The 12,948-nt window shown below is 45.9% G+C and overlaps 2 protein-coding genes across 5 annotated transcripts in view; one reads left to right on the forward strand and one right to left on the reverse strand.

Annotated features, from left to right (window-relative positions):
- Positions 1-10,522, reverse strand: part of LARP7 (La ribonucleoprotein 7, transcriptional regulator) — a 28,544-nt gene extending 18,022 nt beyond the window's left edge. For 2 of the 4 annotated variants that reach the window (XM_033160104.1, XM_033160102.1), the window contains exons 1-5: positions 9,920-10,036; positions 6,861-7,076; positions 6,269-6,369; positions 6,037-6,120; positions 4,097-4,261 (exon numbers count right to left, since the gene is read on the reverse strand). In XM_033160104.1, the coding sequence (XP_033015995.1) occupies positions 4,097-4,261; positions 6,037-6,120; positions 6,269-6,369; positions 6,861-7,059 (549 nt within the window). In that variant the 5' untranslated portion in view covers positions 7,060-7,076; positions 9,920-10,036. Of the gene's footprint in view, positions 1-4,096; positions 4,262-6,036; positions 6,121-6,268; positions 6,370-6,607; positions 6,694-6,860; positions 7,077-9,919; positions 10,037-10,414 lie in introns of those variants that run through there. The other 2 variants (XM_033160100.1, XM_033160101.1) reach the window with 2 other exon arrangements.
- A 52-nt stretch (positions 10,523-10,574) lies between these two features.
- Positions 10,575-12,948, forward strand: part of ZGRF1 (zinc finger GRF-type containing 1) — a 31,476-nt gene continuing 29,102 nt past the window's right edge. Inside the window, exons 1-3 of the mRNA XM_033159565.1 lie at positions 10,575-10,836; positions 12,552-12,606; positions 12,830-12,910. Of these exons, the coding sequence (XP_033015456.1) occupies positions 12,586-12,606; positions 12,830-12,910 (102 nt within the window). The 5' untranslated portion in view covers positions 10,575-10,836; positions 12,552-12,585. The remainder of the gene's footprint in view (positions 10,837-12,551; positions 12,607-12,829; positions 12,911-12,948) is intronic.

A 12,948-nucleotide genomic window follows, 5' to 3' on the forward strand; every position in this document is an offset into this window, starting at 1 on the left:
TGAGATTCTTAATCTCAGGGTCATGGGTTTGAGCCCCACATTTGGGCAAAAGATTCTTGCATTGCAGGGGTTGGACTAGATGATCCTTGTGATCCCTTCCAACTCTACTATGATTCTATGTTGTGGATTCAAGCTGAATTATATTTAAATACCCACAGATATGTACTGAATTAAAGAATAAATATGCAGGGCAATCTCTGCAGGACTACTTAGAAGTGCTTACTCCCATGTAGGTATGTATAGGACTTTAGCCTAAGATACAAGTATATTCTATGTACTGCTCTTTGCCAAATATTAGCATGGTGAAGTTTAGCATTTCAAAAGATTCAGGATGCAAATTTCCCAACACTAAATGTATAGTATGGCCCACTAAATTTGGTGGGACTTAGCTTTGAGTATATATACATAGGGTTGGACAGAAAGTAAATTTTAGCAATGAATTTTGCATGCTGGCCTTATAGTAAAATGAAGGGGACAGAATATGGTTGCCATTGGGAAGGAACCAGAAACTATGAAATGCAAGAAAACATATAAACTAACTAATGAAGTATAAATTAATATTTTAATGAAGTTTACATTCTTTGCCAGGACATTTTAAGTCCACTGCCAGGGTAAGAAACTTGCTGTTTTTGTTAATTTCACAAATTAAAGATAAGACCCATTAATATATATGTCTTTGTAAAGTTTTCAGAAATTATAGATGAGTTCAGATAATTCTGTATTTCTAAATTCTCAGTGTAGAGAGCCTGTAACATATTTTCTGATGTTAAATAGCAATAACCACACAAGGAGTTAAAAGTAAAATACAGTGGTACCCCGCAAGACGAATGCCTCGCTAGACGAAAAACTCGCAAAACGAAAGGGTTTTGCGAGTTTTTAGTTGACTCGCAAGACGAATTCGTCTATGCCTGTTTTTCGCAAGACGAATTCGTCTGGCGAGGTACCACTGTAAGCTGGCTTACCTTTTCGCTCTGGTCGGGAGGGGTGATGTCCGCGTCCGCCATTTTGGATCGACTGTGCATGCGCAGTCGATCCAAAAGGGCAGACGCGGACAACATCCCTCCCGACCAGAGCGAAAAGGTAAGCTCCGCTGCCGGTCGGGAGGGGGCCGTGGGATCGTGCCCGATGTCGGGCATGATGCCACGGCCCCCTCCCTCCCTCCCGGAGCCGCGGAGCTGCGTTTTAAGACTGCAGCGATCGCTGCAGTCTTAAAACTCGGCGGCGCGGAGCTCCGGTGCCGGTCGGGAGGGGGCCGTGGCATCATGCCCGATGTCGGGCATGATGCCACGGCCCCCTCCCTCCCTCCCGGAGCCCCGCCGCTGCGTTTTAAGACTGCAGCGATCGCTGCAGTCTTAAAACGCAGCACCGCGGAGCTCCGGTGCCGGTCGGGAGGGGGCCGTGGGATCGTGCCCAATGTCGGGCATCATCCCACGGCCCTCTCCCTCCTTCCCGGAGCCCCGCCGCTGCGTTTTAAGACTGCAACGATCGCTGCAGTCTTAAAACACAGCACCGCGGAGCTCCGGTGCCGGTTGGGAGGGGGCCGTGGCATCATGCCCGATGTCGGGCATGATGCCACGGCCCCCTCCCTCCCTCCCGGAGCCCCGCCGCTGCGTTTTAAGACTGCAGCGATCGCTGCAGTCTTAAAACGCAGCACCGCGGAGCTCCGGTGCCGGTCGGGAGGGGGCCGTGGGATCGTGCCCAATGTCGGGCATCATCCCACGGCCCTCTCCCTCCCTCCCGGAGCCGCGGAGCTGCGTTTTAAGACTGCAACGATCGCTGCAGTCTTAAAACGCAGCACCGCGGAGCTCCGGTGCCGGTTGGGAGGGGGCCGTGGCATCATGCCCGATGTCGGGCATGATGCCACGGCCCCCTCCCTCCCTCCCGGAGCCGCGGAGCTGCGTTTTAAGACTGCAGCGATCGCTGCAGTCTTAAAACTCGGCGGCGCGGAGCTCCGGTGCCGGTCGGGAGGGGGCCGTGGCATCATGCCCGATGTCGGGCATGATGCCACGGCCCCCTCCCTCCCTCCCGGAGCCCCGCCGCTGCGTTTTAAGACTGCAGCGATCGCTGCAGTCTTAAAACGCAGCACCGCGGAGCTCCGGTGCCGGTCGGGAGGGGGCCGTGGGATCGTGCCCAATGTCGGGCATCATCCCACGGCCCTCTCCCTCCTTCCCGGAGCCCCGCCGCTGCGTTTTAAGACTGCAACGATCGTTGCAGTCTTAAAACTCGGCGGCGCGGAGCTCCGGTGCCGGTCGGGAGGGGGCCGTGGCATCATGCCCGATGTCGGGCATGATGCCACGGCCCCCTCCCTCCCTCCCGGAGCCGCGGAGCTGCGTTTTAAGACTGCAGCGATCGCTGCAGTCTTAAAACACAGCACCGCGGAGCTCCGGTGCCGGTTGGGAGGGGGCCGTGGCATCATGCCCGATGTCGGGCATGATGCCACGGCCCCCTCCCTCCCTCCCGGAGCCCCGCCGCTGCGTTTTAAGACTGCAGCGATCGCTGCAGTCTTAAAACGCAGCACCGCGGAGCTCCGGTGCCGGTCGGGAGGGGGCCGTGGGATCGTGCCCAATGTCGGGCATCATCCCACGGCCCTCTCCCTCCCTCCCGGAGCCGCGGAGCTGCGTTTTAAGACTGCAACGATCGCTGCAGTCTTAAAACGCAGCACCGCGGAGCTCCGGTGCCGGTTGGGAGGGGGCCGTGGCATCATGCCCGATGTCGGGCATGATGCCACGGCCCCCTCCCTCCCTCCCGGAGCCGCGGAGCTGCGTTTTAAGACTGCAGCGATCGCTGCAGTCTTAAAACTCGGCGGCGCGGAGCTCCGGTGCCGGTCGGGAGGGGGCCGTGGCATCAGGCCCGATGTCGGGCATGATGCCACGGCCCCCTCCCTCCCTCCCGGAGCCGCGGAGCTGTGTTTTAAGACTGCAACGATCGCTGCAGTCTTAAAACGCAGCACCGCGGAGCTCCGGTGCCGGTTGGGAGGGGGCCGTGGCATCATGCCCGATGTCGGGCATGATGCCACGGCCCCCTCCCTCCCTCCCGGAGCCGCGGAGCTGCGTTTTAAGACTGCAGCGATCGCTGCAGTCTTAAAACTCGGCGGCGCGGAGCTCCGGTGCCGGTCGGGAGGGGGCCGTGGCATCAGGCCCGATGTCGGGCATGATGCCACGGCCCCCTCCCTCCCTCCCGGAGCCGCGGAGCTGCGTTTTAAGACTGCAGCGATCGCTGCAGTCTTAAAACTCGGCGGCGCGGAGCTCCGGTGCCGGTCGGGAGGGGGCCGTGGCATCATGCCCGATGTCGGGCATGATGCCACGGCCCCCTCCCTCCCTCCCGGAGCCGCGGAGCTGCGTTTTAAGACTGCAACGATCGCTGCAGTCTTAAAACGCAGCACCGCGGAGCTCCGGTGCCGGTCGGGAGGGGGCCGTGGGATCGTGCCCGATGTCGGGCATCATCCCACGGCCCTCTCCCTCCTTCCCGGAGCCCCGCCGCTGCGTTTTAAGACTGCAACAATCGTTGCAGTCTTAAAACTCGGCGGCGCGGAGCTCCGGTGCCGGTCGGGAGGGGGCCGTGGCATCATGCCCGATGTCAGGCATCATCCCATGGCCCCCTCCCTCCCTCCCGGAGCCGCGGAGCTGCGTTTTAAGACTGCAGCGATCGCTGCAGTCTTGAAACACAGCACCGCGGAGCTCCGGTGCCGGTCGGGAGGGGGCCGTGGCATCATGCCCGATGTCGGGCATGATGCCACGGCCCCCTCCCTCCCTCCCGGAGCCGCGGCGCCGTGTTTTAAGACTGAAGCGAGCGAACAGCAGCGCTGCTGTTCGCTCACTGCAGTCTTAAAACGCGGCTTGGCTTGGCTCCGGTGCCGGTCGGGAGGGGCCCCCGGACTTTTTTTCCCATAGGAACGCATTAATTAAATTTTAATGCGTTCCTATGGGAAAAGGTGCCTCGCAAGACGAAATTTCCGCAAGACGAAGAGTCTTGCGGAACGAATTAATTTCGTCTTGCGAGGCACCACTGTATAGGAATACAGAAGTTGAAACTGTATATAGAAATGAAACTAAATAGTAACATAGTAAACCATTATTTCAAGTTGTTCACAACTGACCTCAATTGCCTTTTCGGCCTGTTCCTTTGTTTCAAATTCAACAAATGCAAATCCCTTTGGGTCTCCAGTAGTCTTATAGCGAGGGATACTGATATAAACTACGTTGCCACATTTCCCAAATACCCTTTCAATCCAGCTGTGATTGACATTTTTCGGAAGCAATTCCTACAGCAAAAGCGAAAAGCAAATTATGGGTACATATATTCATGCTACTGAATGTAATAAAAGAACCATTACTCTAACTGTATGCATTAATGTCCAGTTAACACAATTTGGGTGAACCATGAAAGAACTTTGGGAGGTAATTAATTCCAGTCATGTTCAGAGTAGACACACTGAAGTTAATAAACATGACTATTTTCATAGGCCCATTTTTGCTAAGGCTGTCTTTTTTATTGTAAAGAGTTGTTAAGACTCTGACATTTGGAGAGCAGCATGCACAGGAAAGATAGGCTCTCTTCACATGTCAGCTAACATTGCAGGTCCCCATCCTTATGATGCATAATTATGAAACTATCATTACAGTATATGTAGAAGAGAGTGAACAGAGAAAAAGATACAGAAAACAAAAGTGAATTATCATTGCTCAAAGCTCCTTCTACGAAATAAGGTTATGAAAATTGTAACTACCTGCATAAAAGTTTAAGTTAAGCCTTAGAAACCCACATGCAGCAACATGATAGACAGCACACAGATTGGTTCCATCCAAAAGAACCAGGGTTAAAGAACCATGTTCAAGGCTTTTAACACTATGCATTCTTCATAGTTACAGATCAAAAGAAGTCATTTAACATAATGGATATTGTATGGCTTCACATTACTATATGCTTAGCATCAAAATGGAAAAAGACTACAGGTTGGTTTATTTTGGGGGGGAATAATCTATTGATTCCACAGAACTTTGAGTAGCTGTGTTTTTCATAGCTACTGTATTTTGTTTCCATATTTTTTTTTAATTGGACACTAAATAAATTGATACCCACAAATTAGATTCGTTTTCAAGTAAACCATGATGTAATTGAATGTTAACAAAAGAATAATGCTTTGATTAGCAGACTTGTATAAGACTTTTCTTTTGTATGTGTAATACAGAAGAGAGTCTCAAAAAAGGGTTGCAGTGGTCAGGAAGAGGTGATCCTAAGCTGCATAGTGCTTTGAAGGTTAAAAGCAACTGACAGCCAGTGAAGTAGGTCAACCATGTTATATCCTCACCCCTTACTGTTCTTCTTAACTATCAGCTGGTACATTCTGCACAAACTGATAGTCTTCAAAAGCAGTCCCACATACAACATAATGCAGTAATCCAATCTACAGGTTACCAGAGTGCAGATAACTGAAATAAAGGTATCCCGGTCCAAAATAGGCTTGCAGCTGGGCCAAGACAAGCTAGGTCAGGCTTGTTGGCTCCATCCAATTTTGACCTAGACACACCACCCACTATGCACTAGAGCTGAATGACTGCAACAGAGAACTAGCTCTACTCATGGAGGCTTCTCATGCAATTTAAACAGTGCTGGAGAAGGTGAGCCAACACCTTATTCTTGCCCTCACATGAGAAATGTAAAGGTACACACACATCTGCATAGGGCTAAAAAAAAATTAATCCAGCAAACTGTGTCAGTGTAAGAGTTACCCCATTTGTATTCATTTGATAGGTGGAAATAGTTTTTTATGCACCAAGACCTGTTCCCACTCCCTCAACAAAATAAGTTGGGCAAACCATGTACGTAAAAACTGAATGCACCAAATGGCAGACACCAGGAGCTTTGGATCAAAACTACAGAAGAGTCAAAACTACAGAAGTATCAAAAACCGTGACAAACAATTGACAATATATCATTAGCCTCTGCCAAGGAGAAGCTGCAGAGAAAAAGCTAAATGAAAAACATGAAGTTCAACTTAGACAAACAAGAGTTCATAATTATTTAGTGGTATCTTACCACATATACTGTACGACTATCCACATCTTTAGGCTGCTCACCCAGTGGCTGTCGTCTTCTGATTCTAATTCCTTCTAAATCCAACTATAAGACACAAACCAATTGGGAAAGTCAGTTCCTCCTAAATCCAACTACAGGTATAAGAAACAAACAAAGCAACTAGGGAACTCTTCTCAATATTTCTTTGCACTCAGACTGACACAAAAACCAACAGACAAGGTTTTATACTTACCTCTACCACAGATGAACTTTTAACTGCACGTGCTATCAATTTTCTGTCAGTGGTTAGCTTTTTCATTTTGTTAAAAGAAACCAGAAGTGATATGTCAACATCTAGAAATAAACACGTTGCAATTAGAATCATAAGAACTGTAGACTTGGAAAAAACACTAAGGGTCATCTAGTCCAACCTTCTGCAATGCAGGAATAAGGTAGGACATCCTGCATCTGATATCCCACCCTCTACTGTGATATGTAACCCTCTCCATCCCCACAAGACTTCTGCTTCTTCCCTTTTGCTTGACATTTTTTACTATGGGATACTTTTCAATGCTCGTTTCCACAAACTTACAGATAATGATAGTGGGAGTAGTCACCAAAATCCCTTTAAGAACCCACAGCAGAATATTTATTGCACACTGGTTCTCTGAAGCACTTCTATAGATGCACATAAAAACATTTGACAAAATTAAAGCAAAGTCTGCATAATAAATAGTGTAGACCATTTTGGTTCTCAGCAGCATGAAGCATATGAACCAAAAAAGATTCTCTTCCCAGGTGTTACATGATAGCAATGTGTTTTATAGCTAAATTAATTAACTCACAACCATCTCTTGATTTTTCTATTTGTTCTCGAAGAAATCTGTCCTTGTGAAGATTGACATCGCCAAACCAGAAGTCTACTTGCTTTGCTATATCTGAAAGGACCTGTTTAACTCTAGACCTTTTCTTTTTTTCACGTTCCTTTCTTTGTTCAGTGGTTTCTTTTTCCATGGCTTTACTTCTTACAGTTTCAGTTTCCATTTCTGTCACCCTCTCACCTGAAAATGAACATGAAATTATTATTATTTCTAGTCATGGGATTATACTGTGATCCTTTGAACCTTTACAACATTAAGATTTGTAAAACAATGTTAAATGGGAAAGTTTTATAGAATTCTTACCCTGTTTTCCTCATAAAACAAATGTGAAGTAGGTCATTTCTCCTTTTATTGAATTAGAAGCTTAGTAGAAACATTTTCTCCTCTACTTAGAAGGTGGTACTCTAAACACACTGGGAACTAGACAATCCACTAAGGCAGTTTTAAACTGTTCTTAATACTGTGTTGTTATGTCTTAATGCTGCTGTAATGTCTTAATGCTGCTGTAACCTGCCCTGAGACCTTACCATAAAGGGAAGGAAATAAATAAATGTTAACCATTTCTCATTCAATAATTCTTTAAAGCTTTATTTTTATAATTTGTTCAGAAATGCAACCCTTTCACAGAAACATCAGTAGTATAGGTTGCTTCCATATTACGGCCCTTTCGCACCACTGAGGCACTGCTTTCTGAAATCAGCTTAAAGCAAAATTAATAGCAGTGGTCAAGATAGCACTTAATAATATAAAGATCCTTCTAATGGTTACTCAGGTCAGTTCCACTCAAAAATGGTTCTCTGCAAGTTTTGTCATGAGAGAGAGAAAAAGAGAAATTAAAGACCTCCATCACAAGAGCTGACTTTAAAAAGTAATCTACAGTACAATCTGATATATGTCTATTCATAAGAAAGTTTTATTCATCATTTTAAGGTAATGGAGTATATGACTGCAGCCTAAGAGAGGCTATTCAAAGAGAAATAACAGGCTGTTCATCAAGTAGAGGAGAAAACATTTGTGCTCTGCTTCTTATGTACACACTGTCTTAACAAAAATACAGCAGCTATAATAATAAGCTATTATGCAATAATCATTCTGACAAAAGCCCCTGCATCAGAAAATACAGCAATATCTTGATGAGAGACCTTACAGATTACAACATGAGTACTTCTACATGGAAGAGTGAAGCTCTTCTCGCAAATCAGGTTTCTCTCTTTCTGCTATGAGCTGACTACTCAAGATGATTAAGGTCAACATGTTTCCAATTATAGTTTCCAATGATAAATGAGATCATGCTCTGTTTACTAGGGCAAAAATGCAACATAGGTACAACTCTCCCACTAAGATCTTTGGCTTACCAAAATGTCAGTACTGGATTTAACCACATAATGAACATAGGAAATTTATTCTAAAAACAGAAGATACTGACCACCATACATAGGGCTAATTTACACTTAACCACAGAAGTGTAAGAACCACAATATAGGCAACATCTATAGGTCATATTTCTTGGAAACTATGAAACTGCAATACTGGAAACTGTTCTCATGCAGTTATGAAAGATTTAATAAATGATTAGATAAATTCATAGGTTAATCTATTCATGTCTGATAGTAGGATGCAGTTTTTATGTTAGACAAAATATTGTTTGATAATAAATTGCTGGATATTCATTTGATAGGTGGAAATAGATTTTTATGCACCAAGACCTGTTCCCACTCCCTCAACAAAATAAGTTGGGCAAACCATGTACGTAAAAACTGAATGCACCAAATGGCAGACACCAGGAGCTTTGGATCAAAACTACAGAAGAGTCAAAACTACAGAAGTATCAAAAACCACGACAAACAATTGACAATATATCAAGGAGGAGCATAGCTGTCAACCTTCCCTTTTTTGTGGGAAACGGCACTGGAATAAGGGACTAATTCTAATCTTTGTTAGTAACTTCCTCACCTAGATCTGACGGTTTGTGTACCACAGAAGCACAATTAGTCTTGCTCATACTTGTTCTCTCTCCCCACCCCCACCCATTTCAATAGTAGGGATTTTTATTTTTTTAATACTCCGCAAAACAGAAAAATACAAAAGCAGTTATTCAACCCCACATCCACATTGCCACACGCCAGGTAGGGCACTGGAGCGCAGTTCAATCAACTTTGGTTTCAATTTTCCCTGCCTTAGGATTGCACTCCTAACGGATAACAAGAAATGCTACAAAACTCATGCACATTTACTCAGGAGTCAAGCCGCACAAGACACAGCAGCATTTATTTCTGAGCAAACATTATTATGGCTTTGTTATACGTGATTTTTTTCCCGGGGGGTGGGGGCTCTCCGGATGTAGAAACGTTGAGATTGCTGTTGTTTCCCACTGAGCCAGATGATTTAAAAGCATCTGTTTTAGGCTGCGTAGAGCCAGGTTCGGATTCCCACTCACTGGATAATCTTAAAACCAGTCATTATCTCTTAGCCTAGAGCCTACCTCTCAGGGCTGTTTGTGAGGAAAAAACAGTGGCGGTGCCATATACCGTGTAAACCCGAGCTCCTTGGAGAAAAAGCAGAATATAGTTAACAGCTCTTTAATCAGTATTGTATTAGCATATTGTTGTTGTTGTTGTTCAGTCGTGTCCGACTCTTTGTGACCCCATGGACCAGAGTACATTGCCACAAGCCAGGTAGGTATTGTATTAGCATATTGTGTATCATTAACTCTGCGCTTCACAAGGCGAGAGAAGGGCGGGCGACCAGGCGACGATACGACCAGAAAAGCACCTGAGTGACGCGCCCACCTCGCGTCTCCTCAGCTTTAAGAACGACGGCGAGCCACATTCCGGCCGCCCCGCCCCCTCCCCGCGCGTGACGCAGCACCCGATGAACGTTATTCTTCAAAGCAACACGGACATGGCATGCGCATGCGCGAACGTCACTGCAACGACCCGAGTCCTTTTAAAATGAGGAAGAACGGTTCAAGCGACTCCAGTTTTAACCCGCCTCTTTAGCGCTCAACCCGCTTCGGGACTGACCTGATACCCCGAGACAGGGTGATAGATGCGGAGCAACGTCACACACACGCACACGAGGAACAAACACCGCTTCTAAAGCGTGGAAGAGCGACGCTCCTCTGCCTTCCACCCCACCCCCTCCTCTGTCACGCTGTACTGTTAAATTCTCGCGCAATGCGCGGCTCACCTCGGCCTTCTACGGCCCTATTGGTTACCGGGAGCTCGCCTCTGCGCAGGCGCGCGCACGATGCTTGCGCGAAGGCGGTCGTCGTCTTGTTCGCAGAGAAGAAGAAAGGGTAGACTGACACCAAGCCTCCAATAAATAAAATTTTTAAAAAGAAGGCCCTTCACGTTTTCCTATCCTATACAATTCCAATGCAAATTACAGCGCAAAACCTTTCATAGAGACCTTTAACCCATTTGGTTTTATGTCCAGAATACTGCAGACGGAGATGCTGTTTTTGTCTCACCGCATAATCCTGCACAAATTCACATTAGAGCGACGACGCTCAATACCTTCCTAGCAGTGGAAGTGCTCAGAGGTACTCATCCCGACAGTCACAATCCTATGCACGTTTTACTCAGAAGCAAGCTCCTCTCAGTTCAGCGGGGCCCCTCTCACAGTTTAAAACCTCACTCTGCTGCGTGGATCTATCACCTATTTATTTCTCTTACCTTCTGGGGGTGGGGCAAGGCGACGTTTCCTATGGCGCCCGCTCTATCCGCGCCGACTCTATGATGAACGCTTCGCCATTGGCTGACGGCATTGGAGACGCTCCTCGGCGTTAGGCTCTCGGCTAACCCTCGCGTCGCGCGGAGAGGGCGTCATCGTCGTCAGGCGGCCGAGCGGGAAAATTCAGAAACGAGGAGAAACTGCGTCGGGTGTGGGCGGGAGAGCGAGCCAGGCCGAAGCGCGCGGCTGCGGTCAGGGCTCGCGAGTGAGTCGCTCTCTTTTCTTAAGGCAGCCGGGCTCGGAAGCCTCGTTCGCCTTTTGTCGAGGGTGGCCGGCCGGGGACAGCGACTTCGGGGGGCGGGCGGGCCAGGTTTATTTATTAATTTAATTTATATATAGTACCACCCTATACCCGGAGGTTTCAGGGCGGTTCACAGAACAAAAAATATATATAAAACCACGAAATACATAATCAAAATAAAAACAACAACCCAATAACCCCCCTCCCCAAGAACATAGGGTGTCATTATTACTTCTCCTAACCTACCTCACAGGATTGTTGTGAGGAGAGAGAGAGAGAAAGGAAGCGAGTAGGGGGAGAGAATGACTTACGCTTCCTTGAATTCACTGGAGGAAAGCTGGGATGTAGATGTAATAATAAAATAACGAAATGGCAGATGTGGCACAGTGCTGCAGCTGTGAAGCCCCCGCTGTGACAGTGCTGTCACTTGCTTACTAGAATGGGGTGGGACGAGGCAGAGTGTCGGCAAGGCCTGAGAAAAGCACTACGATAGTGCTACCCTTTACTCGCACTGCCCCATCTTTTCCCCCTTATTAAATATATTTTTCAACTGCTTGAGCGTTTTTAAAACAGTTTCAAAACATAAAAATGAGTATTGGAGTTGGAGAAGGGTGGGCAGAAGGTTGGCTGGGATCTCTGGGCGGTTTGAAGTAGATTGGTAAGATTTTCTAATGCTAATTGTTTGGCAGTAGCAACAACAAAACGATCCTCCCTCCCCAATTATACTAATGAAATGACAAAAGTATTGTAAACTCCATCCAGTTGGTCAAAACAAATCTACAGTATGTGTTTAGAGTTCCAGAATTCTAAGTGTATGTATTTTGCACCTGTCTCTCGCTGATGGATCGCAGGGTCCTTTATTTTATACTAGTACATCCTGCAGTCTGTTGATCCCTGTTTTAGAGGAGATAAGTGTGTGATAACATTGATTTCAGCAAGGGCTCAGGACTTTGCTGAGCTCTCACTTCCCTTGTTCCCAAAAGAAACCTTTTTGCCTGCTGCTGATAGTCCTTGTTTGGGGGGGGCGGCGGAATGGGAGGACTTGTTAATTCATTGCCTGAAAGACAGGTGCATACTGTATACATTAATGGTATCAGCGCTGGATGATTTTTAAAAATATATATATAAATGATATTTCTCATTAGAAGTGATTCTTCCCATTTTAGATTTGTGGTCAGTGAACTCAACTAGTTAGCAGATTAATCAAAATATCATTTTTCAGATTTAATGTTTTTTAAGAGAAACGTATTGAAATGTGAGACGCCTTGTGGTAGTTGTATGGAATTGAGGCTAACTGAAAGAAAACACTTTGCTTTAGATTACTGTAGAATCTTTAAAATCAGCAAAGCTCAACATTAATTTTTAAACTAGGAGTCTGTTGTTGATCAGTTGTTGATAGAGCTGGTGAATGTCTCATGCTTAACTACTAAGGTATAAGTCATTTACAAATTAAACTGGAACTAAGCTCCATTGAAAAATGGACATATATAGGATTACACTGAGAAGACATAAATGAGATTGTATTTTAAATTGCTTTTTTAACTTCAAGGAATTTGGATTGCAGTTAAGGGGTTATGGAATGAGTTAAAGGAAATATTTATTTAAAAGGGGATGCATGTGTGTCTGTGGTTTCTGGACATTAAGTTCAATTGCTTTAAACAGGATATTATTTCTTTCAGGTTGTATAAAATTTGGAAGTGCAAGCCAGCTGTGATGGCTTCTCAAGAATTTACTGTGAGTTTCTGATATTTCAACAATATATTATATATAACAATATTCCACATACATCAGGATGACAGGGCATTTTATAAATAATAAAACATCTTTGTCACTCCATTCAGCCCCAGAAAAGCCCTCTAAGATGGCTCACAATCATAAATTAAAAATATAATACGATGAAATATAATAAAATTAATTTTGAAATGTCACTGAAACATTTATTTATATATCAAAACAGGTTTTATACACACACCAAAAGACTAAAAAATCTAAAGTGTGGCAAGACGGAATTTTGAAGTCCCCTCTAGGGGGCAATAAGGTAAAATATTGTTTAATAAAGTATTATACTGATACCAT

This window comes from Lacerta agilis, chromosome 9 (assembly GCF_009819535.1).
Source record: "Lacerta agilis isolate rLacAgi1 chromosome 9, rLacAgi1.pri, whole genome shotgun sequence".
Lineage (NCBI taxonomy): Eukaryota > Metazoa > Chordata > Lepidosauria > Squamata > Lacertidae > Lacerta > Lacerta agilis.